Source organism: Molothrus aeneus, chromosome 18 (assembly GCF_037042795.1).
Source record: "Molothrus aeneus isolate 106 chromosome 18, BPBGC_Maene_1.0, whole genome shotgun sequence".
Lineage (NCBI taxonomy): Eukaryota > Metazoa > Chordata > Aves > Passeriformes > Icteridae > Molothrus > Molothrus aeneus.
Genome location: NC_089663.1, coordinates 11,654,979 through 11,681,434, shown reverse-complemented (window position 1 = coordinate 11,681,434; position 26,456 = coordinate 11,654,979). Strand labels below are relative to the sequence as shown.

Here is a 26,456-nt window from a genome sequence, read left to right as displayed (position 1 = left end):
TCCCCTACCCAAACCTCGTTCAGGAGGCGTAGGCAGCACAAACACACAGTCCCTGCCAAGGGAAGGAAGCTCCAAGGGCCGCGGAGCCGCGCTGCAGGCTGTGCTCTTCGGATACCAGAGCTGGACATCAAGACAGGTATTCTGGAGAGATCCACTCCTGTCAGCCTCCTCTCTCATTTGGTAGTCACAGAACTTCACCACAGATCTCTGCGCTTCACACTGAGGCACTTGCAGTTTCTGATTGCATCTTAACAAGCATTTCTGTCACTTTGCCCTGAAGATCCATCATAACACAGCTAACAACTTGGCAGGAGCAGGAATTCGGGGAAGAGCTGAGGGGACAACGCTTCTGCCTCCACCACTGTCTTCTGAGCATGGAAGAGTCAATCCTGTCTGCTTCCTGTGCAGAATCTGAAATTACCCAAGCTGGGGACTTGCATGAGAAATGAAAGTTGGGACATGACGAGGAGCTGTCAGTTTGGAAGGCAGGGAATCAGAAGTGGCTGCGAGGAGGTGCCTGTGAGCTCTGGAAAAGCCACATTGATGTGTCAAACCTTGCTCCTCCTTCCCATGGCTCTTCAGAAAAGTGGGGACTATCAGGATCAGAGTGACCTGGCACCTGGCATAGCCAGGGCTGGGCCATGGGGATGTGCTGAATCCACATCCCTCTGCTTTTGCTGTGGTGGGAGCTCTGTGCAGGTCTCTGGAAGGAGCTGGTGGATCCATCTTTTCAGTTCAGCATCTGTGCTCATCACCAGCCAGATTTCCCTTTGCAGAAGGGTGTGTTGGATTGTACCTTAAACCTGGCAGCTTTCCTGGAAGTCCTTAAAAAGGGAACATTGTCACAGAGACAAACCAAGCTTGAGGAAGCCCTTGTCAAAGCCCCAGCTTGCATCCTGCATGCAAACACAAACAAAATTCTTCTGCTGCTCTCTTGATCTCCATCTTTTCTTTCCTTGGCTGCTTCTCTGGGCTGGAGTGCACAGGCATTGAGGACTCCTTGCTGATGGGAAAGCAGCCCATGGCTTTGGGGTCTGAGGCTTTGGACTGAGACCTGATTTCCAGGGATTGGGGCAGGACATGTGTGTGGGCAGAGCTCAGGGCAGTTGAGGTGTGGGGGTGAAGGGTGGCTGTCGGACACCTGCCTGTGAGTTGTTGGGCTCCCTGAGGGAGAACTTGTCTGTTTTGCTTGTATCCCTGTCCCCCATTAAATCCCAGTGTATTTTTCAGTCCCCCATGCAATGAAGTCCCAATACTGCCAGGTACTTGTCTTGTTGTCCCCCACAGAGGCTGTGCCCCTGGGAGGGCTGGGCTGCACATCTCGGTTGCCCAGGAGGGCAATAAGGATTTGTTGGGGACTACCAGTCCCATCATCATGTGCCATATTCCCCGCCTTGTGGTGCCTTTTAGCATCCTGTGGATTCCCAGTCCTCTTTAGTGTAGCCAATACCTGGATGCAATTCCCTGATGAAAGCTAAAGGAGTTGGAAGCAGGGCTGAAGATGGGCACCCACCCACCCTTCCTTCCTCCCACAGCTCCAGGGAGATTTGTTGCTGTCTTTATGTTTTGGCTCATTGCACAGGAGCCTTGAGCCCCTTCCCTGGGGTCTGGACTAACAGCCAATTAACCTGCCCTTCAGTGCCTTCCTCTTTGCTTGAACAAGGGAGAGCTCACGTTGGTGGCCATGTGTTCCTCCCTTGGTGTGAGCAAACCCCGAGCCCGGGCTCAGTTGTTCCCCAGAGCAGCAGGACCAGCCAGGGAGCAGCCTCCTGGCAAACCTGGAGCGAGGAGCCAGAGCCCTGAAATCCCTTCTGTGAACCCCCTTGGTCTGAAGGAGTGTTTTGCTTCTGTAGTTGCTGCCAAGTGGTGGGGAACCAAGCGGATCGACTACGCCCTGTACTGCCCCGACGCCCTCACGGCGTTCCCGACCGTGGCTCTGCCTCACCTCTTCCACGCCAGCTACTGGGAGTCCACGGACGTTGTCTCCTTCCTGCTCAGACAGGTACAGTCATCCCCTCTCCCTTGTCTCCCTTGGGCTGAAAAATGCTTAGGGCTCTTTGTTTTTTTCCAGTGCACCTTCCATATAAGACTTGTCGATGCATAGAGGTAAAAAAATACCCTTTGCCCCTGCAGATCCCTTTTTTTTCCTCTTCTTTGTTTTCCTCACCCGTGGTGTTGGTGGAGCTGCACACATACAGACTTCATGGATGTGCTGTCACACCTGCTTGGTTTGGGGCTGTGTGGTTTTTGGGCTCTTATCATCAGAGCAGGTTTCAGATGAGCTCCCTGGGAGAGAGTGAGAGAGAGAGAGAGATGGAGAGAGCCCAGGGCAGTTTCCTATCACATCCATTGTGGCAAAGGTCAGTGGCACTTGTTTCTGCCTGTGTGCCAGGTCAGATCTCAAGTCTGAAACTGAAACTTCTCAAACAAATAAAACCAGCACCAGATACAATAAAACCAAAGGGGAAGTTTTATATTTATTCAACATGAATTGATAGGCAGATTGCAGTTCTCCATTTTGCCTTTCTAAGTTATTGTTGTCTCCTCTAGGAGCTCATTGGGATTTGGTTCTCATTTGGTTCCTGCAGCACAAAGCAGTTCTAGGGCCAGGAGAATGGGGATTGCTGGTGTCTGGAGTCTGACACCTCAGATTTTATCAACCTATATTTGGCCTAAAATTCAAATTTACTGTCTAAAACGTGTTTTTTCCCTAAAAAAAATATTTTCCCTTCACTTCTTGGAGATGAGGGGGAGTTATTTGCCTTAAAAAATAGGAACTCCCCAGGGGATGACACTTAGAGCATGGAGCTGGAAAACAACAAAACCCAAAGGAGCTCTGTGGTTTGTGTTGCCCACTTCGGCGCCGGGTTTGCTTTGCATTAGCTCAGCTGTTAAATCCTCCCTGTTCTCCTGCAGCCTCCTCTGCTGCAGCTCTCAGTTATTTATGATTCTGTTGGCAAACTCTCTTTCAGTGTTATCTCCCAAATAGTGTGAGAACCATAAACAGCAGCAGTGTCAGTGCTGGTGGCAGCTGAGCAGTGCTGATAATCCAGTGAGACCCTTCTCTTGCCAGGCTGTGTCCAGGCTCTGCCTGCACACCCAGCCCAGCCTCACAGGGCAGGAAAGAAGGGAGAACTCTCATGGTGCCTGAGGGGCAACAGTCATGACAGTCTCATACACAAAATCTTCCACTTGGTAAATAGCCAATTATTCAGGTTTCAGCCCAAACCTGGGTCTGTAGCACTGTGTGGTGTTTCAAACCTTGTGGCTTGAGTACCTGGAGGAACCTCTCCATCCATTCTAAGCCTGCTGGTGCCTGCCTGGGTAGTCTGGCACCCCCTTGCCCAGTCCTGTCTCTGTTCACTCCTCTTTGCCTCAAGACCCAGGGGTTTTCTCATCTTTTGTCTTCTTGCTGTCCTTCACCAGCACCACACAACTGTTTCCCCTAATAAGGACTTGTTTCTAATGGCCTTTGAAAGTCATCTCTAGACAAAATGTAAAAAGAAGCTGTTGAACAGTTTTAGTCTCCAAAGATTAAATCTTGTTAAAACAAGCCCAGATAGAATTCAAAATACATTCCTGATTTAAATAATTTTCAGTAAAATTTGTTATTTTGTTTACATTGGATTTCCATGAGCTTCCGCCCCAGCAAGCTCATCCTCCCTGGGGTCCTTTTTCCATTTCCCTGGATGAAAACCAGCTTCAGCTCTGCAAAGAGGGCTGGCCTGTGTCAGCCAAGCTCAGCTGGAGAGCTGATGACCTTTCAGAACATGTTCAGGACCTTGTAAAAGAGCCCACATTTAGGAGGCCTCTTAATTTTTTGGTCACCAAGGACTACTGGCAGTTTTGGAGTTCTCTGTGCAGGGTCACCTCCCAGTCCTGCAGGGCTGTGAGTCTTTGAGGTGTCCCCCAGCCTCTGGGTGTTATTCTTCCTTTTCCATTCTAGAGGTAAGAGCAACCTAGGTAGGAGTTAACCCTCCTCTCTCTGTGTTCCTGCCTCCCATCCCCGTCCTTGCCCTGGTGACAGGCAGGAATTGGCTGCTTGGCAGTGATGTCCCACCAGCACAAAGTCCTGGAGTTCTGTCAGCCAGGACAGACAGACAGCCTGCGCTCTGCCTCACATGCAGCCAAGCCAGACCCCTGTGTGCCTCCACAGGGGTCAGATCAGTGAGAGGAGCAAAAGCCACGGGAAAGGGTTGGGAATTTCAGTAGGAACTGGAAATGAGCTGAAGGAACAGCATCTGTCAGCATGGGGCCAGTCAGAGCAGCTGGTGCTGGGTCTGTTACGGAATGGGGAAGGTTTGTGTCCCCTGCAGGCCGTGGGAAGGGACCAAGGGACCCTGGAGGAAGGGCAGGTATCTCAGTGCAGAGTCAGTTTTGTACCTCCTGACAATCCAAAAACCTGCATCCCAGCCAGGATTAAGTCAGCACTGGCCACAGGCTTTGCCAGTGCAGAAAAGGCCACTTGTCCTTCAAACCTGCAAGGTGACAAAGTCAGCAGCAAACTCAGGGGCCTCTCTCCAGGCACTGCCCTTCCTCACTGCAGGCTCAGGAGATGCAGAACAGCCAGGCAGGAGGAGAGGGCTGATGCCTTGGGGGGATCTGTCCTCCTGCAGGTGATGAGACACGAGAACTCGAGTGTGCTGGAGCTGGATGGGAAGGAGGTGTCTGTCTTCACCCCCTCCAAGCCCCGGGAGAAGTGGCTCCGCAAGAGGACGAACGTGAAGCTCCGGGTAAGGGGGGTTTGGGGCTGCACCAGCTGCTCTGACTGGGGCTGTACAAACTGTTCTGAGGCGGTGGCACAGACAGAGGGTTTGCTGGGCTGTTTTAATGGTTATATCCTACCTGGGTGCCTGTAAAAGAGCAACCCTAAAGATGTGTGTCAGCAAGGTCTCCTCTTAGCCTTGAGTCTGTAAAACGCAGGAAGCATTGGCTGTGGGTCAGGGAATGAGTCAGAATGGAACATCTTTCAAAGTCCAATAATACCAGTTCTCAGCTCAGTAAATGCCTTTTGCTCCCAGTAAAGTCTCCAGTTTCTGAGAGGGCAATTCTGTGCTAGAACTGAAACAATATCAGCAGATTTCTCTGGCAGCTGTGTGTATTTCCTCCCAATTCCAAAGTGGGAGAGTTAATAGAGAGTATCAGAATTGCACGTACAACCTGCCATGGAAATTGGCTCTTCAGCACTCCAATCCACCCATCCGTTCAGGGCACAGAGCTTCACCTCTGCCACAGGTCAAATTCTTTCCCAGAGCTGAGGGTGGAGTGGAGGGGGGGAATGGCACAGAGAAACCCATGCTCCAATTTGTCCAGTTATATTTGGCATTTCCCTGTGAGGTTATCCATTGCTGCAAACTGTTTATTTTTTTTTCCTCTTCCCCTCTTGCCTCATGCAGAACGTCACAGCCAACCACAGGATCAACGACACCATTGCTAACGAGGATGGGCCCCAGACCTTAACTGGGAGGTTCATGTATGGTCCATTGGACATGGTCACCCTCACAGGAGAGAAGGTACCGTGTGTGCTGGGGGCTTGTCACCATGTGGTGACAATTGTGGGACAGAGGTAGCACCAGTCAGTGCTCCCTTGGTCCCTGCTGGGGTTTGCTGCGCTTGTGTCCTGGCCAGGTTCTCCTGCTCAGACTTTTGGGTGCCTCCCACCAGGAGCAGCATTTGTCCCAGAGGTCTCAGCACCGAGGCCAGGTTTCATTGCAGCCCCTGATGTTTGGGTGCTGCCCAGCCCAGATCCATGAAGTGCAGAGGGCGGGAGCAGGACCAACCCCGCTGCCACCCACAGGGGCTCGGGTGGGATGTCCCTGTGCCCAGCCTGTCCTGCTGGGGGTGACACAGCCTCGCTGTCCCCAGGTGGACATCCACATCATGACCCAGCCACCATCGGGGGAGTGGGTGTACTTTGACACGGAGATCAGCAACAGCAGTGGCAGGATTTCCTACGTGATCCCCGAGGAGCGGCGCCTGGGCATCGGCGTCTACCCCGTCAAGATGGTGGTCAGGTGAGGGGCCTGGGGCTCGCAGGAGGAGCAAAGAGGAATTGGATTAGAACATGGTCCCTCCTGTTGCTGGGTGGGTTCAGAGCCTGGTTTGCCAGCAACAGAGACAAAGCCATTTGTACTCTGCAGCTGTAAGGGGAAAATCCATATTTTATTCTGGCTGCTGCATCACCACCAGCACGGGAATTGAGCTCCCACTGCAGGAGCAGGTCTTCTGCACCACAGGGCCTCGTGGCCATCTGCAAAACTGCACGAATGAGCATATTTTAAAGACCATAAACTTGTCCTTGAGGGACAGGACTTTGTACTCGTGATGATTCACAGCCCAGGGACTCCAGCTCAGCTCCGCTGCTGGTATTGGGTTCTGGGAGGGGGAGGAGGGGAGCATCTTCTTGGTGGTGAACCCAGAAATGTTTTTCTGGGGGTAACTGTTGAGTCTCTGCTGCCAAGGAGTGCTAATCCATCACTGTTGGAGCCTTTGGGCCTGATGTGGGAGCTGCTCTGGGCTCGTGGTGCTCCACAGGTCCTGGTGATGTCCTGTGGATATTTTGATGCCTCTAAACACCTGCATCCCTTCCCTCAGGGGTGACCACACGTTTGCTGACAGCTACATCACGGTGCTGCCCAAGGGGACGGAGTTTGTGGTGTTCAGCATCGACGGCTCCTTCGCAGCCAGCGTCTCCATCATGGGCAGCGACCCCAAGGTCCGCGCCGGGGCCGTGGACGTTGTAAGGTCAGGGCAGGGCCTGGGGTGGTTGATCTGACACCAGCCCTGCTCTGCAATCCATTGACTCGTGCCTTTCCTTCCAGGCACTGGCAAGACCTCGGCTACCTCATAATCTACGTCACAGGCCGCCCTGACATGCAGAAGCAGAGGGTGGTGGCGTGGTTAGCACAGCACAACTTCCCCCACGGCATCGTGTCCTTCTGCGACGGGCTGGTTCACGACCCGCTGCGGCACAAGGCCAACTTCCTGAAATCCCTCATCACTGATGTAAGCTTGCCTCTGCTGAAATGGGATCGTGGCACGGGTTTAGATTGCTCCTCATCCAACCACCACTGTCAGCACCGGTCTCTTGGCAGCAATGTGACCTGCAGTGGAAGATTAATCTGTTCATTTTATTTTCATTCCTTTATTGCTCTACAAAAGTGTCTATTCTGTTAAATTGTGTTGCCTCTGCTCTGCACTGCTCCATTTCATCACTGCTCCTCAAACCCCTAATGGAACAGAGGCAGCAGAGCCTCCCTTCCCCCCACATGCACTTTTTCACCTGCTTGGTGGCTTTTTGGCTGCCTGTGGTGGGGACAGCAGGGCTGAGAGGGGATGGAGCTGCTGCAGAAATGGCTTTGCTGGGAGAAGGGAGATCTTCCAGGGCTTTGACCCTTGGCAGGTCCTGATAGTACTCAGCCCAGAGCCTCAGGGAAGCTCCAGATAGAAAAAAGTTTTTTGTGTCTGCCAGGTGAAGGAGCTGCCAGTGTCCCAAGCACTTTCCCTGCCTTCATTTGCAGGAAAAGCCTGTCCTTAACTTACTTAGGCTCCCATTTTGGCCTGAGTGTCAGTGGAGGGAGCAGCTGGCTCAGTTGCTCTCTGGTCCTCCACAAGTTTGGGACGAGGGTCAGAAATTCTTTTTCCATCTCCCTGACGTGTGGTTCTGGGCTCAAAGCTGGCCAGTGTGTGGTGGCACCAATGTCCACACCTCCCCTGCCAGCCCCTGCTCCAGCCCACTTCAGAAGGGGTTGTCCAGGAGCTGCTCTCTGCCTGGAGTAGAGGCAGAGGTATCCCTGAAAAGCAGCAGGTTTTGCTGCCTGTCCCTTCTCCTTCTGCCCACCAGATAATAGCAGCTTGGCTGTGGAGGGGAACATTCCTGGCTAATGATTCCTGCTCAGGTTTGCAGCTCCTCTCCCCTAGTGACAGCAGGGAAGTGTGCAGCATCCTTGCCCCCTGCAGACCTCAAGGGAAGGCTGTGGATCAGCAAAGGGAAATCTGTTCTTGTATTGCTGTCACTCCTCTTGTCACAGCCTGTAAACATGCCCAGCTCTGTTAATTAGCACTTCCCTGGGTGGTTCATTATCCAGCTGGGAACTTGCATTAGTTCCAGTGACCTGAGATTCATTCCCACAAATGCTATTGGAAAACCCAAAGCCCAGCCTGCTGAGCAGCGTGGGGTGCCTGTGTGTTCTGACCCTGTGCTGCTGCTCTCTGTCCCCCAGCTGCACATGAGGATCCACGCAGCGTATGGATCCACCAAGGACATCTCCGTGTACAGCTCCATCAGCCTCCCGCCCACGCACATCTACATCGTCGGCCGACCCACCAAGAAGCTGCAGAGCCAGTGTCAGGTAGGAGCCAGCCTGGCTGAGCCCTGGAGGTGCTGCTCCCCTGGGAGGGAGGTGGGAATTTGGTCCTCACAAGTCTGGTGACTGAGCAGGGTGGGAACTGTCCCAGGTAGCAGGGCCACATCATGGGTCTGAGTGCTTCCAGGGCAATACGGGGCTTGGTCCTTCTACAGCAGCTGGGAGTCAGGGCTGAAGGCTGAACTGAGCAGATTTTCCAGTTGTGGCTAGAATGAGGCCTAAGAGGGGTAGTGTAGGAGTTTGGGAAGCAGTGGGAAGTTGCTGGATTTGTCAGGTATTTGTGGCAGAGGCCAGTCATGCTATGCAGAGGATAAGTCTGATGTCTCCAATTTGGTTGTAAAGCACGGCTTGAAGGGCAGTGGTGTTTGTCACTATAGGACACGAAAATACACAAGTGCACACTGCTGTTCTCAAGGTGAAGAAAAAGAGAGGTTTATTTTCTGACTCCAACATTTATAGATTTCCAAAAGTGACAGTGGACTGGAGGGTGACAGTGGCACCTCTCCAATGACACTGGTCAAACCAACAGTCCATCAACTTTCTCCTCCTCCGTAAAAGAATGCAAAACAATGAGTTATTTACAAAAAGTGTGTGAGAAAGTTCACTGCAAGAATGTCAACATCAGAAGGCTTAGAAAATCTTAAAAAACCAGGGTGACAGGTGTTGGCTTCTGCCCGACCATGTCATCAGCTGATTAGAAGGAAGGACATGATTCTGACTCCTTCTCAGCCAATGAATAGCACAAATAGGTTGTTGGCGATGATGAGGATGAGTATAGCGATTAGGAAGAACAGTAGGTAGGTGAAAAATTTTGTAATGTAGGGGTCTGAGGCCATATATCATGTTGCAAATTGTAGGATAGATCATGATACGAATAGTGCAATGGGGAAGAAGGTAAGGGAGTCGAAGTCTATTTTTAGGCTGATGGGGATTTTGAAGTTTATAATGAACTTTCATTCCCAGAAGGAGGTGAGGCTTTCTGTTCCAGAGTGGATGTAGATTGTTATTGGGATTAGGCTGATTAAGAAGGAAGTTTTGACTTCCCAGAGGACCTGGCAGAGTGAACACCTCTGGCTGCCAGTGGCTCTCAGGGAACCGCGTCCCACCCCTAACGCCCGCCCTCACCCCGCAGTTCATCACGGAGGGCTACGCGGCCCACCTGGCCCAGCTGGAGTACAACCACCGCGCGCGCCCCGCCAAGAACACCACGCGCATGGCGCTGCGCAAGGGCAGCTTCGGGCTGCCCAGCCAGGCCGAGTTCCTGCGCAAGAGGAACCACCTGCTGCGCACCATCTCCTCCCAGCCCGCCAGCGCCGGCGGCCACCGGCCCGAGCGCACCCAGAGCCAGTCGGACAGCGACAAGGACAGGGACAGGGAGCGCAGCCAGCGCAGCATGAGCATCGCCACGGGCTGCTGGGGCCGCAGCGCCGCGTCCCGGCTGGAGTCTGGCCTCCTGGGGCAGAAGTAGCCAGGCTGGAGCCAGGATTGTCAGCTGCAGCCACCGGAGGAGAAATAAAGGGAAAGAGGGACGAGGCCGGTGTTTCGGGCTGGAAGGGTAAATATGGTGCTACTCTAATACCACGGTGTTCTGGGAAGAGACGGGATGTTTCCCACACGGAACGTGCAGGCCTTGCAGCGGGAGCGGGAGCCCGAGGAGCAGCTGGAAATCGGGGGGGAAGTCTTCAGGTCAGGACAGCGCTCTCTCCTGCCTCCTTCTCTCATCCAGGGTCAGTGACTGTAAATAGGTGCCTCCTCGCCTTGTTAGCCATCACACGGTGACCGAGTGCTGTCCTCAGAGCCACAGAACAGGGCACGAGGCTGGGGGAGCTTGTCCTGGGCTGTGCCGGGAGTCAGGTGGGGGCTCTGGGGTTGGGTAACGCCGCTCCCCCGGCCCCAGCGAGGGATTTGTCGTGGGCTGTGCCAGGCCGAGCCACCGAGAGCTTTCCCTGGACAGAGAGCTCCACGTGCAGCCACTTTCTCGAGGAGCTGGTGCAGTGCAAAGCTGAAGCTGCATCGAGGCCGATGGCAGAGGCAGAATGTTGGCAGATTCGTGCCCAAGACAGCGGGGTCATTATTGTTATTACTGTTATTTTTTAAACAGATCTTTTAGAAGCCGATGGAATTTAATGTGGTGACCTATTAAAAGAGGAATACAAGCTATTTTGTTTGAGCTGTTACAAACCTCAGACACTTAATTGCTGTTAAAGTCTCCAAATAGTCTCGCTATGTATTATTTCCAGCAAGTAACCACCATATATTTGGAAGCAGCTGAAGGCACTCAGCAGCTGGATTGCATTGCAGTTCTTCTCATCCAAATGCAGGGTCTGACTCTCTCAACATCCACCTCTGAGACCTTTTTTCTTCCCAGGTTCTCTCCAAGTTCAGTAGCAGCTTTCATGGGAACTAGACTCGCTTCTTTTACCTATAGTTACTGAACTGTAAAACCTCATTGTTTTTTGCACTGATGATTTTTAGAATGGAAACCTGTTACCATCTCATGTAGCTACACCAGTGTTTGTAGTGCATGACAATGAAATATTGCTAAGCCAGGGTGTGTGTGGATATCTATACATATATACACACACACATATATATATGTATATATTTTAAAAAAAAAACAACAATCTGTGCAGAAGTTTTTCCAGCAGTAAGGAGACTGTAAGGAAGTGTGCCAACAATGTCAGGCAACCTCAAGAAAAGGCCATATCTTAATTTTTTTGGTGTGTTTCTCAGTGGATGTGCCTGAGGCACTGGGTTTGTGCTGCTGGAGCGAGCTGGTGGGCGTGTGGCAGAGAGCTGGCACCCCAGTGACACCCAGACAGGGACAGAGAACAGTGCCTGGAGCCAGGGCTTGCCAAAAAGCCCCTCAGTCCTGTCCCTCTTGGGGCCAGCAAAGGTTCCCTCCTTGCACACACCTCCTGGGGCAGAGGGGCATCCACACAGGGGTTCCACATTTACAGACTCCAGCTGGCCTCTTCACGTGGAGATTTTCTAGTCCTACCGAGCTCCCTGACTGTGTGTAACCCTGCTTTCCCCACCACACTCTCCTGTCTTTATATCACTTTCTACTTACGAGGATCTTATTTATACCAGAGAATTTTTTAGACTGGCTGCTTCATTTTCTTACCAGTTTCAATAAGCACGGTGCAGGACGGCCGCACTGAGATACACAGCACTGTGAACGCTGCTCTGCTCGCTGCCTCTGGGCCACGGGGACAAATCCAACTCATCCAACTCCTGTGTTCGTGGTGTGGAGGGTCCAGGCCGAGGCAGAGCAGGGACAGTGCGGAGCTGCCGCCGGCATCAGAGCCCCTGGAGCGCTCAGACCCGACTGCAAAACGTTTCAGCCACTTCTCTTTGGTAATTATCCGAGTACAGAATGTACCTGATGACTTTTTGTTACCAGAAACTGACTTCCCTTTCTGCTGACTCAGCTTGGCTCTCTCTGAATGTACATCCAGAGCTTTTACTGGGTTTGGAAACAATGAGAATTTGTCCCAGCTTTTTGCTAGCCGAATGTTCTATCAAACAGATGCCATCTGAGTAGGAAGCCAAGCCACAATCCATCCTGTGAAGTCACCAAACCACATCACTAAATAATTTCTGCAAATTTGGATATGGCCTTTGCAAAATTCACCTTTCCTCCAAGTCCAGAACCGAGACATGACCTGTACATTTTCCAGTTGATGAGATGTTCACATTTTCTTATGTGTAGATAGTGTAAAACAGAGGCGAATGTAAATGTTCAACATAAAAAGTGGATATATAAAATTGAAAGTTATTTATTTATGTAGAGGAAAAAAAAAATGTCTGGAGGGACTGGAACCTTCAGGGTTCATTAATATTTTAAAAATGTAGCTTTTTGTTTCAGGCATTATGTACAAAGCAATTATTTTATGGACCAAGTTTAATGTAACTGTCAATGAATGCAGAAGTGCAATATGATACTCACCCTCTCCATCACTTCATGTTTTAAACAGCTCCTGACCAGTTAGCCTGACAATCACAGCACCTCTGTCCTCATCCTTTGTTGAGCTTCTTGAACCTTGCCCGGGTCCTTCCCCTGGCCCCCATCCGTTGCCATTGTACGGATCCAACACGGAGAAGCAATTGTAGAGCAGGACCTTTATTGCTGCAATAATTCCCTGGGAGGTGGGTGGAGTTACCAGGAAATAATGCCACAAAGTTTTTCCTCACCAACTCAGTCCATCCCCGTCTCCATCGCTCAATCCTCAGCCGCCCCCATCTGGCACTCATCCCTCTGAAGCCGAAATCCACACTCACAGAACAATAGCAATAGTTTCCCTCTGTGTTTATAACCTGTTTGTCCCGAGCTGTTTTGGAGAGCAGTGCATGTGACCCGATGCCTTTCCACGTGGATGGAAGAGGATCCATTTGGATGTGGTGAGGGAAAGATGAATGTATATTCCATCCTTACTAAAGGGGCACTGTCGGGGTAAAGACCTAATTTATCCTTGTTAGGAGTAACTTGTTTGCTTTGAAAGGAGAGAATGGGAAGTTTCTTGTCCTCCTCCCTGGGCCGTTGTCTGGGCAGCCCTCGGTGACAGCCCACGTCCTGTTCTGCACATCAGCACAACACAGCCTCGGGCTTTGGGGTTGCTTTTCCATTTCCATGGGAATCAAACTCTGCTGCAGAGCTCAGATTTTTTATGAAAAGCAGCTTTTTATATTACTGCACCCTTAGGCCGGACTTTCTACCTGACGCTGTCCCTTTAAAGTCTTTTAAAAAAAAACGGAGAGAGGAGCCCGTGCATTCCCTCCGAGTCATTTTCATGGGTTTGCTCAGATCACTCAGTCAGATGAGGCGAAATCCTAATACCAAAAACCGTTTACAGTGTCGGGGGCACGAGCCCAGAGCAGGAATCAGCCAAAGGGTCACCACCACCCCCCAGCAGCCGCCGTGCTTGCTGTAGCAGCCCCTTCTTCAGGTATCGCCACTGTTTGCTGCATTTCCTGTTAGTTCTAGAAGCCTTACGGTCCCCTCCCTCTGCCTGTTGATACCCTCGACTGTCAATTTTATATTCCAACAATGTTAGTTATATTTTATTTATAAAAAATTGCTCTAGGGGTACCAGCTGTGCGTGGGGAAGCAGCAGGGGATGCCCGAGGGCGCCGGGGCCGCCCCGCGTGTGCCGTGCCCGTGACTCGCGTGTGTGTGGCAAACCTTGTGTACAACTTCCTTCTCCTCCTTGCTGTTAGTGCATCGTTCCAATGCCTGGTGTGCTTCGTGTACAGTACCATTGTGAGTTACACAGATTAAAGAAACGGGAAGGCTTTTCTCTGTCTGCTTTTTTGGGGCTGGGGGAATACTCTAGGAACAGACAAGTCATCAGATGTGAGCAGGTGCCAGTTTAATGGGGTTACAGCCATGAATAGAATGAGGAAACCCTCTGTGGAGATCAGTCCTGCAGGACCCATTTGTCCTTTAAACCATTTGTCCTTTTCTTTTTTACAGTTTGCAGATTTATGGTCTTCCCAGCAAGGGAAAAGGCTGCTGTGTTTGCTTCAGAGCAGCCCTGGGCCCTGAGCAGCCCAGAGCCCCAGCGCTGCCCAGGGCCTGTGCTGTGGGGAAGGGACACGAGTTGCATGCAGGAGCAGAGAGCAAGGCAAAGCCACCCCTGCACAAAGCACACCTGCACAGAGGCCCGTGCAGTGTGCCAGGTCAGTGCTCCCCTACCCGAGGAGGTGAAGCTGCAGGAAGGCTGGGAGAAGCCCCGGGGCTCAGTGGAGGGTGGCACTCAGGGCTCAGAGGAGCTGCAGCCTGAGCAGAGCCACAGCCACTCCTGTCTGAGCAGGCTCAGGGAGTGCAAAGGGCCTCTAAGCCAGATCCAGCAGGGAAAGGGCCATGAGCAGCCCCTGAGGGGAAGAAGTGGCAGCCAGCTGTGTGTTTTGTGGCCCTGGTACGCCCTGTCCTGGCCACAGCATTGACCCCTGTCCCCCAAAGCCCAGAGCACCCTGAGGTGCTCAGCACCCTCGAGCCTGTCCCCTGGGTGCTGCTGAGCTCCTCAGCATCCAGAGGAGCACTGGGGCAGATGGCTCAGGTGCATTACAGCCACACTGGCCTGAGCTGGGACAGGGAGGGGAGAAGCTGTTCACTGGGAGAGGAGCCACTAAAGTCGCTCTCCTTCCCAGTCAGTAACTTACAGAGCAGCTGGAAAGGGCCCCTGGGGAACACCTTGACACGGTGCTGTCTGCGTGGTCCAGAGGCAGAGGCTCCCCCTGGGCTGGCAGGGGCACAGGAAGGGCTCCAGGGCTGGCTGGGGCCTGCCCTCACTGCAGCATCCCCGTCCTCACCTGGAAGGCCAGCCCATCCCCACGGGTGGCTTGCTGCAAGGGACACACAGCACTCACAGCACTCCCTGCCCAGGCCTGCAGGACCACCAGCACCACCCTGGGGGCCCTGGCAGTGCTGCAGGGCTCAGCTCATGCCCAGGGTGGAAACACAACCCCTCTGGGTGCAGCAGCTCCCTGGCTGTGCCCAGACCCCCGTGCAGCTCATGCTGGTGCCCAGTTCCCCCTACCTTGTTAATCTCCTTGTGTCTCTCCTTGCTGACGATTTCTTCCAGGACTTCCCCGTCCCCCTTAATGAGCCTGCAAGACAAGCACAGGCCCAGGAGCCCTGAGGGTACTGGCCAGTTCCTGCAGCTGCAAAGATGTGACCCCACCCCGAGGGCACCTGCTGTGCCCCAGCTCCCCCAGACCAGGAGCAGGTGCTGGGCTGATGCACCTCCAGGCAAGGGCAGGGCTGAGCCACCCCTGACACTGCATTTTGTGACTTTGGTTTTGTGTCAAGCTTAAACAGCACAGCAGGCTGTGCCATTGCTCCCGTGGGATTAATGTCACACACTGCAGCAAGGACAGGAGTGCTCCCCTGAGAGCTGAGGGCCAGCTGGCTCTGCCCCAGGCTGAGGGCACTGCCTGCTGTGTGCACTCAGTCACACTGGCACAGCAAAACAATCCCAATGAAAGCATCCCCTGTCACCCTACAATCCACAGTGCCTCAACCCATGCAAAACCTCTTTGTTTTTTCATAGAATTCAGGTGTGGTCCTGGCTGCCCCAGGAATCTGCAAAGCCATTCAGGAACAGGAGCCAGTTTGGGCCTGAAATGCAGCCAGGCTGGGGAATATCTTGCTGAGCAAATTCCAAGCAAGTGTTGGAGGCGGCTCACACCTCCAGACATGAACAGAAATTTAATTGTCTTCATTACGTGCCTTACAGGGAACCGACCTTTGTTCCACACCTCCCTGAGCCCTGCAGGCTGCCTTCTATTTTAAGACTGGACTTGTCATACCCAATTCTCTTCAGCATGACGTTTTCTGCTTGCTGAGAAGATGCAGTTTATTAAAAACTGGGTCATTTCTATTTGGCAGCTAAATGAACTTGGGTTTGATCACTGTCTGTAACCCCACAGGGCACATGCTCCTCACTCCCACCTGGGTGTTACCAGGGCCCAGGGCTTTGGAGTTGAAAGGTGAGTGGATGCAGCAATGGGATACTGGGACACAGCCCAGAGTCCCTTGTGTGCACACAATTCAATGGTTTGGTGTCATTGTGTCACACTCTGGGTAAGTCACACCAGGCCTGATGAGGGGGGACCTGTGAGGGGTTGGCTCAGGCCTGTGCTGCTGAAGGGGGTTCAGGTGTGGTGCTGCAGTGCCATGGACAGGCATCCTCCAGGCCCCCAGCCCACCCAGCATGGATGGGAATGGAGACCCCAGGCCATACCTGGTTCTCCCGGTCTCGGGATCCAGCACTCTCCTGATGACGCTCTGCCGCGCGTCCCACTCCTCCTTGGTCATCGGCTTCATGGCCTGGATCCGGGACTTCTGCTCATCTGTCAGAACTGGGGCCAGCAGGGCTCAGTCAGAGCTGTGCTCCAGGAGAGGGCACAGCACCGGGGCTGCAGCCCATGGACAACATTCCACACCCCCTTCCCGGCGGTGCTCAGGGTTTGGTGACAAACCTCACAAAAAAGGGACACTTCACATCCCTTTGGACCAGCTTTGCCAGGATTTGCTGCTGACTGTGTCCTTCCATTTGGCCTCTTTGTTCCCCACTCCCATCTATAAACCACATCCTGACACTTTACAAACCAATCTCTGAGTGTGGCTCAAAGGTGGGCACCATAGACAGGAGGGAAGGGAGCCTGGGGCTCCTCCCTGTACCCAGCCCTGCTTCCCTCAGACACCCCAGATGGAAAGGGACCAGCACAGGCTCCAGCAGGAGGGAAAGAGCTTCATTACCTGGCCCAGAGTCCACCACTGACTCCTTCTGCCACTGCTCCAGCGAGGGGCCAGGCGCCTCTTCTCCCTTGGCTTTCTCCTCCTTAGCCCTCTCCTTTGCCTTCTTCTTTGATTTCTTCTTTATTTTTTTCTTCTTCTTCTTCCTCTTCTTTTTGTCTTTCTGTTTCACTCGCTTTTTTTTGCTGTCTTGACTCTTCTTCACTTTGGAGTCGCTGTCACTGGAGTCATCAGAAGAGGAGCTGGAGGAAGAGGAAGATGAGGAAGAGCTGGTGGATGAAGACGTCCCAGAGGAAGAGGTACTGGCCTTCCTCTTCTTTTTGTCCTTTCCTTCCTTCTTCTTTTCTGCAATTCACAAGAAGAGGGTGAGTGGGGCAGCCCTGGCCCTGCAGCAGCAGAGATGTTGGTTTTTATCCCTCTCCCAGCCTGGTTTCTTTCCTGCCTGGAATTCCCCTCTGTTCCACATTCAACCCAGGATGCTCTGTGGTACCAGGGCTGCTCATGGAGGGGCTGAGAGCTCTGAACTTGTCAGCATGAGATCAAAGTGGGCACAAAGTGCAGGACAAGGTGACAGACACCAACTAAAACCAGGGACCCTCTTCTCCCCCCTGGGCCCTCTCTGTGCACCTGTCCCAGGGAAATGTGGTGTAAGCACAGGCTCGGGGCCTTCCCCACCTTCCCTGGCTGCTGCCAAGCTGGAGGTGTGTCCATGAGAGCCAGAGATCCTCTTCCTCAGTGGAGAGCTGCTGCCCTGCTGTGAGTCCTTGCTGCTCTTCCTCCTTTTCTTCTCCTTCCTCTCCTGCCTGCTCCGGGAGTCGCTTTCGCTCCTGCTCCGCGAGCGCTTCCGCGAGCGGCTGTGGGCCATGGCAGCTCCTGGGGAAAGGGGGAAAGGGAGGGGTCACATCAGAGCCAGGGGGGGACCAACCCTGCCCAGCAGCCCAAAATCCTTCACTCCAGTCTGAGACAGCAGCCCTGGCAAACCTGCTCCAGGTAAACTCCCTCCCTGCTCACACCCTGCCCATCTCCCATCATGGCCTCGGGGGATTCCTCCAACCCCCACCACGGAGCCTGGGCAGGGAGCTGGCACAGGGACAGCCCTCAGCTGCCTCAGACAAGTGTCTCCAGGCAGGTTTTCCACCAGGAAAACCTCCCAGCAGCTTTTCCCTGCGCTCCTGCTGTTTGTCCCTGGAGGATTGGGCTGACCCCGCTGGGGCAGGCACAGAGCAGGGCTGTGCCCGTGGTCACCCCATGGTCACCCCATGGTCACTCCATGGCACCAGGAGGCAGCAGGAGAAGCTGCACCAGAGATGGACACAGGCAAGGGCTGATGGACACTGCAGCCACAGTCAGCAGAACAAAGCGTCCTCCCTGAGTCAACCCCCCGTTACTTAAAATGCTGTGAGCAGGCACAAGCCAAGGGGAAGAATGAGTTTTTAATATTCCAATTTACTCTTAGAAAACAGATGATGCATTGAGCTGCTATCCCTGTCTATCAGCCCCAGGGACGCCGGCGGCCCCAGGCCAGTGTGATCCATGCTCTCATTAATTTAAAAAACAAACTGGCACCGTGGGCAGAGCAGGAGCTGGGAACGCTTTCTCACAGCCACCTTCCAACCACCACATTTAATGAATTGTTTGTTTACCACCTCGACATTCCCAGGCAGCAATTTGGATTTGCTCCCGAGCAAATCAGACCTTTGATTGATTTCCATAGGGAAATTTCAATCAGGAAAAAACTCCAGAGCCAATGAGAACCATTACAGGCATGCAGGGAAGGGTGAGAGGATGAGAGTCCTTCATGCACACACACCCAGCAGCTGCCCCTTGCACGGGGCCTTGATGGGGCAGCGTTTGGGACTCGGATCTTTCCCTTCTGGCTGTGGCAGCAGGAAAAACCCACTGTTATACATCCACAGCAGCAGGAAAAACCTACTGTTCTACATCCACAGCAGCAGGATCAGTGGCAGCAGGAAAAACCCACTGTTATACATCCACAGCAGCAGGAAAAACCCACTGTTATACATCGACAGCAGCAGGATCATGGGTCTGGAGCTGGGCTCAGACAGCAGCATCCCAGTGACAAATCCCAAATCCAGCAGCATCCCAGGCCGGCTGTGCCCCAAGCCGGGCTCTCACCTCCACCCTGACACCGGGCAGGGCCCACAGCGACTCCTCCGGCCCACCCAGCCCTGCCCAGGCCCGGCCCTGGCTCTGCTGTGCCCCGGGCGGCTGGAGGGGCTGTGCCTGTCCTCAGCCCCGGCACGGGGAGCCTGCGAAACGCGAGGTGCGCTGGCCCTTTAAGAGCTCAACACGAGGTGCGCTGGCCCTTTAAGAGCTCCGTATGAGGTGTACTGGCCCTTTAAGAGTTCAGCACGAGGTGCGCTGGCCCTTTAAGAACCCGTGCAAGGTGCGCTGTCCCTTTAAGAGCTCAGCGGGAGCGTTCTGCGCGCGCGGCTTCAGGCGCGGCCCCTTTAAGTGCGCAGCTCTTTATCAGCCCCCCCGGCCCCGGGGCCGCCGCAGCGCTCGGGCCCGTGCCCCCCCGGCCCGCCCTTCTCCGGTGTCCTCAGCCGGCCCGGCCCGGCCCCGCCGCAGGTAAGAGGAGCAGGAGGGAGCGGGAGGAGCGGGGACTCACCGGGCCGGGTCCCGCCGCCCCGAGCGGGGCTCCCGCCGCCGGGGCCGCGCTGGCCGCCTCCCGCCTCCGTCCGCCGCGCGCGGGGCCGGGCAGCAACCGGGCTGCGCTCTTTGGTTCCGGGGGCCGCCCCTCAGTTTTTGGGGAGGATTCGAGCAGATCGGGAGCGCTCACGTTCGCCAGTGAACGAGGTAAAGGCTTCGAGGCTGCGTTTCTCGGTAGCGACTCCTCGCTCAGATACAACCACCGGTTTCTTTCCCCCGGTGTAATTTTAATGAGCTCTGCTAATGAGCAGCTCATCAGCGCCGTGTGCTAAAATCCAGCGGGGCCGCTGGGAGAGCTCAATGAACGAACACCTTTTGTGCGAGCTGCTCACAGTTCAGCCCTCCACAATCACCGATGTGACTGCCCTCGTGCTCTGATTACTGCACTGAACGCATCCATGGAAAAGCCCCTCATACATTCAGCAGCATCTATCCAGTATCGAGTTAATTTTCCAAGGGGAAATCAGACAATATTTGGCTTTTTTAGTTTGTTTAGTAGATGGAAGTGTCACAAGCTTTCAGCCAGCTGGAAGGAAGGAGGGGAAAGCACTCAACCCTTCCAATCCATCAGTTCCTGGGGGATCTTGGTGCCAAATTCAGCAGCCCCAGGCCTCATCTGCTGCTGCACCCAGGTTGGCAGAGTTATTTTATATTTTCACTGGCTCATGTAACTAAAGCAGAGGGAATTAAATGTACATCTTGTCCTCCTCTGGGAAGTTCTGCTGTGCTGCAGGTGGCTCCCAGAGCTCTGGCTCTGCTTAATAAGGTTCACAAAACCTTTGAAAGGGAAGTTTGTGCTCCCAAGGAGCCTTGGGAGATCTCTCAGCCCCCCTGGGGGATCAGTGTTGCTCCTGGGGGATTGTTCTGAGCCTGGGTTAGACAAACATCCAGTGATGGCAATTCCCAGCAGCTCACTATGAACCACCTGGATCTCATTCCTGAACAGATCCTTCCTGCCCACTCAGCAGCTCAAAGAGAGACAGGAGGCCCTGGCAGAGGACAGGAGCCCTAAGAACAGCACAGAATTGGTTTATTGGCCCATTCTGCCCCATTTCCACAGGGACCTGGGGTGCTGCTCTTGGCAGAGAGGCCAAGGAGCTTTGGCTGCTTTCCTGGAGCACTTGGAAATATTGACAGAGCTCCTGCAGGGAATCAGAGCTGGGGTTTCTGTGCTTGCAGAGTCCTCCAGCCCCAGCCTGAGCCCTCAGGAGCCGAGTTCCAGCAGGAATCCTGGCAGGGCTGGCTTTGCATCCCTTCCCGAGGTCAGAGCTGCTCCTTGTGCAGCCTGGGAGGTGAGAGGGGAGCTTTGTGCAGCTCGGTGTGGGGAATCTCCCCTGCTAGCCCAGGGCACAGACATTGACAGTCTGGGGCTGCTCCTCCCCCTGCGGGGGCTCCGTGAAGCCGTCCCCGAAGCCCTCGGCCTCCACCAGCTCGGGTTTCCTGCGGCACATGGGGCAGAGCCGGTTGCGCACGGCCGATGATCTCATCCACACGATGAGGTTCCAGCGCTCCCCCGAGGCGATGGGCAGCGCCCCGTGGATCTGCCCCCCTCGGTGCAGCAGCCCCCGGCCCCACACGTGCTCCACCTCGATGTACTGGGGCACCGGGCTGGGATCCTGCAACGAAGGCAGGGCGTTGGTATCACACCAGCAAAGCCCTCGAGTGGTTGAAATTTGTCACCGCTTACCCACAGCACCCAGGGAGCACCATGGAGAGGGCAGACCCTCATTCCCAGTGCCAAGTTCAGAGGGAATTTAGAGAGATTCAAGCAAAAAAACCCACGTTTCTCTGCTGTGTGAGAGCTTCCACCCTTCTCTTGCCCTAAAAATAGGTGCTAGAGATGTAGCTTGAAGTCACATCTGAAATAAATCTCTCCCTCAGCACCGCCCTGCTCACAGTTTCAGATGTGGAGAGAGGGGCTGGTTTGTTTCACTCCAGTTTCTACTGCAAAGCTGCATCTGTCCTCTCTTTGAAATACTGAATATTGAGATTGGATATGGGAATATTGCAGCAAAAGAGGCTCCTGTATAACCAAGCCATGCAAGAAATGGGGAAGGGACAGAGCAGGTTTGACTGTCAGAAGTGAAGAATTGTTTTGTAGGACACGGTGGATGCCTGGAGGCTGAGGGGTGAGGAGGGAGAGGTGGGTGGGACGTGCTCAGTACCTGGCTGAACTCCCCAAAGTACAAATTTCCTTCTGTGAATTCTTTTCCCAGGGAAACGTTCAAGGTGACTTCGGCGTTGTCGTAGTGGGAGCTGAGGTCCAGGTCCTCGTGCGGGGAGTACTTGACCACGAAGGCTTTGTGGCTGTCCAGGCAGGCCCCGCCCAGCTCCGGGTACAGCAGCGCCGTGATGGGCCGGAGCCGCTCCCGCAGCGGCGTCAGGAAAGGCTCGTCCATGCCCAGCTCGTTCAGCAGAACCTGCGCCGGGACAGCGGGGGGAGCAGCTCAGCAGCCTCCTCAGAGCTCTGCCCTCCTCCTGGCTCAGCTCCAGGACTTTGGAGCAAAGGGAAAAGGAAGGAGGATCAAGGTGGAGAGGGATGGGGGGAAAACACAGAGTAATAAGATTAAAAGGTGGGTGTTCTTTAAAAACTCTGCTTGATTGAAATTCGGAGGAAAAGAAGCACAGGGGATGAGTCCTACCCCGTAGTTGTTCATGGTGTTGGGCCTGCCCTTAGGCATGTCTGACTGCTCAAAGTTCTCCAGCTCATCCAGCAAGGCCTGGCAGAAGTGCTCTGTGAACACTGGGAGCCGATAGATCCTCTTGTCTGTCAGGACAGGGACAGAGTTTGCTGGGGAGGTTCCCAGTGCTCCTGTGCAGCTGCACTGAGCTGCTGGCAGGGAGAGCACAGCACCCACAGGCTCCCCTTGTGCTGGCACCATTCCCTGCGTCAGCCCTGGGGTGTATTTGTTGTTTTTCATGCTGGTCCCTCATTTCCAGAGCAGAAGGTTCTGTCTGGAACTGGTGCCCTGGATAAATCCAGGAGCCCTGCACACAGACTTTGCTGTCCTTTGCCTTGAGGAAAGGAGGCAGCTCTGCCTGTTCCCCTCTGTCTCTTGGCAGCTTTTCTGCTAGGCAGGGAGCTTCACTGCTGCCTCCAGGGAAGCTGGAAACCTTTTTCAGTCTTTTTCAAAGACTGAAATCTAGACTGAAGCTGTTTCAGCCCAGACTAACCCACAGGAGCTGTCTGCAATGGGAAAGCACTTGGAGAGGAAAGCCAAGCTCCCAGTGCTGCCTCAGCAGGCTCCTGGTGAGGTGTGGAACAACCAAAACCCCAGCCCTGCTGCAGCTGGGGCCTCTGGTGAGACATCAGCAGGATGGGAAAGCAGAAAACAGCCTCTGATCCAGAGCTGCTGCCTCTCCAGAGCCCCTCCTCAGCAGGAGGAACATCCTGTGTGCCTCAGCTGTGTCACAGCAGAGCTGCTCCAGACAGGGCCTGGGAACAGCTCTCACCAGGGAGCTCTGTGTCATCAGGTGTTGTTTTTTTTACCTGAGAAGGACTCAAGGTGGCTCAGGAGGCCCTGGAGATCAGCACCTGGAGATGTGCAGAACCTCTCAATTTCCAGAAACTCTGGGGCCAGGAAGGAGTCCTGGTGTCAAGGGAAGGATGGGAAAATCACACAGAAACACAAAATCAGCCTGCAGAGCCCGAGAGGGAAATGGGCTCCCAGGGAAATACCCAGTCCCTGGGGAGCAAGGCTGAGTCACACTTGGTAATTCCACAGCAGGAAATGCAGAAGGGCACTGGTGCTTTACCTGCTGGGGCAGGGCAGTTGCTGCTTGCTTTAGTTCATGGGTTTTTTAGGAGTAACTGGCCAGATTTATCACAGACATGACAGGAAAGAGCCTTTCCTGGCTGGAACCAGGAATCTTGCCTGGAGAGCATGCTGTGCTGTTGTGTTTTTAAAGTTTTAAATCCAGTTTTCATATGCTACACCTGTGTTTTAATTCAGTGCAGCTTTAGCAGTGTGCAGTCCCGAGGGAGGGTGAAACAAACTGCAAAAATAAAAATCTCAGGTGATTTTTTTCTGGGTGCAAAAGGGATTCCAAACCTTCTGTGTACCTGCAGAGTGTACACCTCTGGGTGTTTTGGTTTGTAGCACTTGGAGATGATGGCTCTGCGTTCCACTGACTGCTGGGGTAACTGTTTCCTCCTCTGCACTTCTGCCTCAATCTGCAAGTGAACAACAGAGCACACTGTCAGACATCAGCAGGGCTGAGTGGGACAGCTCCAGGAATCTGCTCCTTGCTTTAAACCAGTTATTTTTGTTTGGGGGCACCTCTGGGACACAGAGTGTTTGGCTTAAAAAGTGACTGAGGACTTTTCTGTGGAAGTGTCAAGTGGAGCTGTGAGCTCTCGGCCCTTTCAGGCATTCCGACACCTCCAGAATCCGGTTTTTGTTCTGACAATGGAAGCATTGTCCAAAATAAAGACATTTGCTGGGAGTGAGACAAGTGCTGTCATGAAGGGATTACTGCTAAGTGTGCTGCAGACAGGCTAAGCTGCCCTTTCAGAGCAAACAGCTGATCCAGGCAGCTCCTCCCGTTTATTTCCCCCTCACCAGATTCATTTGTAGCAGTCCTCAGTGAGGAGAGAGTGAGCAGCCATTCCCCAAGCAGCTCCTGTGCTCATTCCCTTTCCCTCAGCGTCAGGCCCTGAAGGTCTTGGGAACCAAGCAGACAAATCCAACAGATTTCTCAGCTTCCTTCCTCTTCCCCTCCCTCCCAGCCCCAAGGTCACAGGGCAGGGATCTGTAACCCAGCACTGCCTAAAAAATCAGAACTGAGTTCTAAGTGGGAAATTTGGACTGGAATTGCTGCTGGACAGGGAGAGCTGTGCCCTTCCCCAGCCAGGGACAGCCACTGTCATCTGCTTCCTGCCAGCACTGAGTGACTCCTATTTGTTTGTGTAATTTCTAAGTCTCCTCTGTGATGTTTATATTGATACAGCAAACCTTGTATGCAGGTCTGAGCAGATCTGCAGAGAGCCCAGGTGATTATAAAGTGCTTAGGACCGAGGTGATTATAAATTGCAGCCAAAGTTAGGATCTTGTTTTATAAATTCTGTATTACATTGCTCGTTGTGCTCCATCGATTCTGCCTGGGGAAATCCTGTGCTGTTCTACTCATAAATTCTCTGTTGTATGAATCATAATTATCCAGTTAATAAAGCTTTAATTACAGTATAATTTACAGCCACCGTCATTCTGCCAAGAATTCCTAAAAGAACCTGTCTGTCCCCTTAGTGTCAGGTGACATTGGAGCTGGTGAGTGACTGATCCCTGTCCCTGGCCTGGAAAGAAGCAGAAATTCTGTGATAAAACATGAATTTCTGCAGGATCCCATCTCGGGGCTGCCTTTAAAAATGATTGGCACAGGAAGGGACAAGGAAAGACAAACGAGGGCACTGGGAGCCAGTGGAGTAAACCCACGGAGGGAGCGGCTGGGATGTGTTGACTGACAGGATTTAATCGCAGGGTGGCGGCTGAATAAACTCCTCGCTGATGGCGCCCGCGGGGAATTCTTCCCTGGGGACTCCGCCCGGCCCCGGGCTGGATCGGGACGCGGTGCAGGAGCAGAGGGGCTCCAGCAAGGCCCGAACTCCCGCGGGGACCGACCCCCGGTGTGGCACTGCCGGGGCTGAGGGGCTCCCTGAGGGGCCCGGGGCTGAGGGGATCCTTGAGGGGGCCGGGGCTGAGGGGGTCCCTGAGGGGGCCGGGGCTGAGGGGCTCCCTGAGGGGCCCGGGGCTGAGGGGATCCTTGAGGGGGCCGGGGCTGAGGGGCTCCCTGAGGGGCCCGGGGCTGAGGGGCTCCCTGAGGGGGCCGGGGCTCCCCATCCCCTCCCCGGCACCAGGAGCTGCTGGAGAGCGCCCGGAGGGGCAGCGGGATGGGCAGAGGGCTGGGGTGTTCACCTGGGCAGGAGGAGCTTTGGGCTGAGCTCAGTGTGGCCTTGCAGGGACCGACAAAAAACCTTGGAGAGAGAGGATTTCCAAGGGCTGGAGTGACAGGACACAGTGAATGGTTCACACTGACAGAGGACAGGCATTTTGGGCAGAAATTCCTCCCTGTGAAGGAGGTGAGGCACAGGTGCCCAGAGCAGCTCTGGCTGTCATGGATCCCTGGCAGTGCCCAAGGCCAGGCTGGAGGGGCTGGAGCACCTGGGACAGTGGGAAATGTCCCTGCCGTGGCCAGGATGAGTTTCAATGTCCCTCCGCACCCAGCCCATCCTGGTGCCCCGAGCCCCCGGTGGCCGTGAGGGGCTCCCGCCGCTCACCTCCCTCAGCACCTCCCGGAACTGCTCCTCGCTCCGGCAGCCGCGCTCCCGCAGCGCCTGCAACACACGGGCCCGTCACCGCCGCGGCCGCCGGCGCGGCCCGCTGCCCCCGGCCCGCCCGGCCCCCGCGCTACCCGGCCGTGGTCCCGGCGGAGCTGGGGCTCGTCCCGGTACCGCACGTGGAGCCCGAACCGCCCCACGAAGATGTTGTCGGTGAAGAAGCAGGCGCACCCGCGGAACGGCCGGCCCGCGGACATGTTTCCTGCCGGAGAACGCGACTCGGTCCTACGCTCAAAGGGCTCCGCTTCCGCCCGCGGGAGGGTGCATCGGCAAATTCCCAACCGGGGCGAAAACGGAAAGCGGCGGAATCTCCCCGGTTTTACGCTCGGTGTTTCTGTCATCTCCGTGACGCCACCGCGGCCCAGTCCCGCAGCGCGGCCGCTGCTCCGCAGCCCTCGGGGCCGGGCCGGGCCCGCTCGGAGGGGCAGCGGCCGCCGAAGGTTCTTTGCAGACGCTCCCTGAGCTCCCCCGGCGGGGGCGCGCGCGGGCGGCGGGGGCGCGCTCCGGGAGCGCGCGCGGCGGGCTGAGCGCGGCCCCGGCCCGGCCCGGCCCGGCCCGGCCATGGACGCGGCGCTGCCCGAGGCCGAGCGGGAGGTGGTGGTGGCGGCCGAGCCCTGCGGCCACGGCAGCAAGTTCGAGGACATCTACCGGCTGCTGGCCGAGGGCTGCTTCCCGCCCAGCTTCTGCTCCATCAAGAGGAAGAACCTCAAGCGCTACGCCCAGAAGTTCGTCGTGGACGGTGGGGACCGGGGGCGGCGCGTGGGTGTCAGGCTGCCCTGGGCCTGCCCGGGGGGAGGCGGGCGGTGCCGGCCCCGCACAC

At 54.7% G+C, this 26,456-nt stretch overlaps 3 protein-coding genes and 1 long non-coding RNA gene across 8 annotated transcripts in view; 2 read left to right on the top strand and 2 right to left on the bottom strand.

The window, feature by feature from the left end:
* PITPNM2 (phosphatidylinositol transfer protein membrane associated 2) overlaps positions 1-13,662 on the top strand; it is a 125,792-nt gene extending 112,130 nt beyond the window's left edge. For all 3 annotated transcript variants that reach the window (XM_066561931.1, XM_066561929.1, XM_066561928.1), the window contains 8 exons: positions 1,854-2,002; positions 4,617-4,733; positions 5,397-5,513; positions 5,866-6,014; positions 6,595-6,744; positions 6,822-7,005; positions 8,223-8,351; positions 9,499-13,662. In XM_066561931.1, the coding sequence (XP_066418028.1) occupies positions 1,854-2,002; positions 4,617-4,733; positions 5,397-5,513; positions 5,866-6,014; positions 6,595-6,744; positions 6,822-7,005; positions 8,223-8,351; positions 9,499-9,834 (1,331 nt within the window). In that variant the 3' untranslated portion in view covers positions 9,835-13,662. The remainder of the gene's footprint in view (positions 1-1,853; positions 2,003-4,616; positions 4,734-5,396; positions 5,514-5,865; positions 6,015-6,594; positions 6,745-6,821; positions 7,006-8,222; positions 8,352-9,498) is intronic.
* Positions 13,663-13,721: 59 nt separating this feature from the next.
* Positions 13,722-19,328, bottom strand: ARL6IP4 (ADP ribosylation factor like GTPase 6 interacting protein 4). Its single transcript, XM_066561935.1, has 6 exons — positions 19,262-19,328; positions 17,305-17,502; positions 16,633-16,974; positions 16,115-16,232; positions 14,909-14,978; positions 13,722-14,714 (listed from the first exon to the last, which is right to left on the bottom strand). Exons 2-6 carry the CDS (start codon positions 17,492-17,494, stop codon positions 14,658-14,660), a joined length of 777 nt encoding a protein of 258 aa, XP_066418032.1. The 5' UTR covers positions 17,495-17,502; positions 19,262-19,328; the 3' UTR covers positions 13,722-14,657.
* LOC136564139 (uncharacterized) lies at positions 19,136-24,485 on the top strand. Its single transcript, XR_010784686.1, has 2 exons — positions 19,136-19,221; positions 21,519-24,485. It is a non-coding gene; the product is annotated as an uncharacterized lncRNA (long non-coding RNA).
* Positions 20,316-26,039, bottom strand: OGFOD2 (2-oxoglutarate and iron dependent oxygenase domain containing 2). 3 transcript variants are annotated; one of them, XM_066561932.1, is made up of 7 exons: positions 25,711-26,039; positions 25,577-25,633; positions 23,366-23,476; positions 22,793-22,892; positions 21,945-22,069; positions 21,468-21,722; positions 20,316-20,918 (listed from the first exon to the last, which is right to left on the bottom strand). In XM_066561932.1, the coding sequence occupies exons 1-7, from the start codon at positions 25,975-25,977 to the stop codon at positions 20,640-20,642; spliced, it is 1,194 nt and encodes a 397-aa protein (XP_066418029.1). In that variant the 5' UTR covers positions 25,978-26,039; the 3' UTR covers positions 20,316-20,639. The 3 variants fall into 3 exon arrangements, with proteins under 3 accessions (XP_066418029.1, XP_066418030.1, XP_066418031.1); XM_066561933.1 differs by lacking the exons at positions 21,945-22,069; positions 22,793-22,892; XM_066561934.1 differs by lacking the exons at positions 22,793-22,892; positions 25,577-25,633; positions 25,711-26,039 and having other exon boundaries at positions 23,366-23,557.
* Positions 26,040-26,456: the final 417 nt, after the last annotated feature.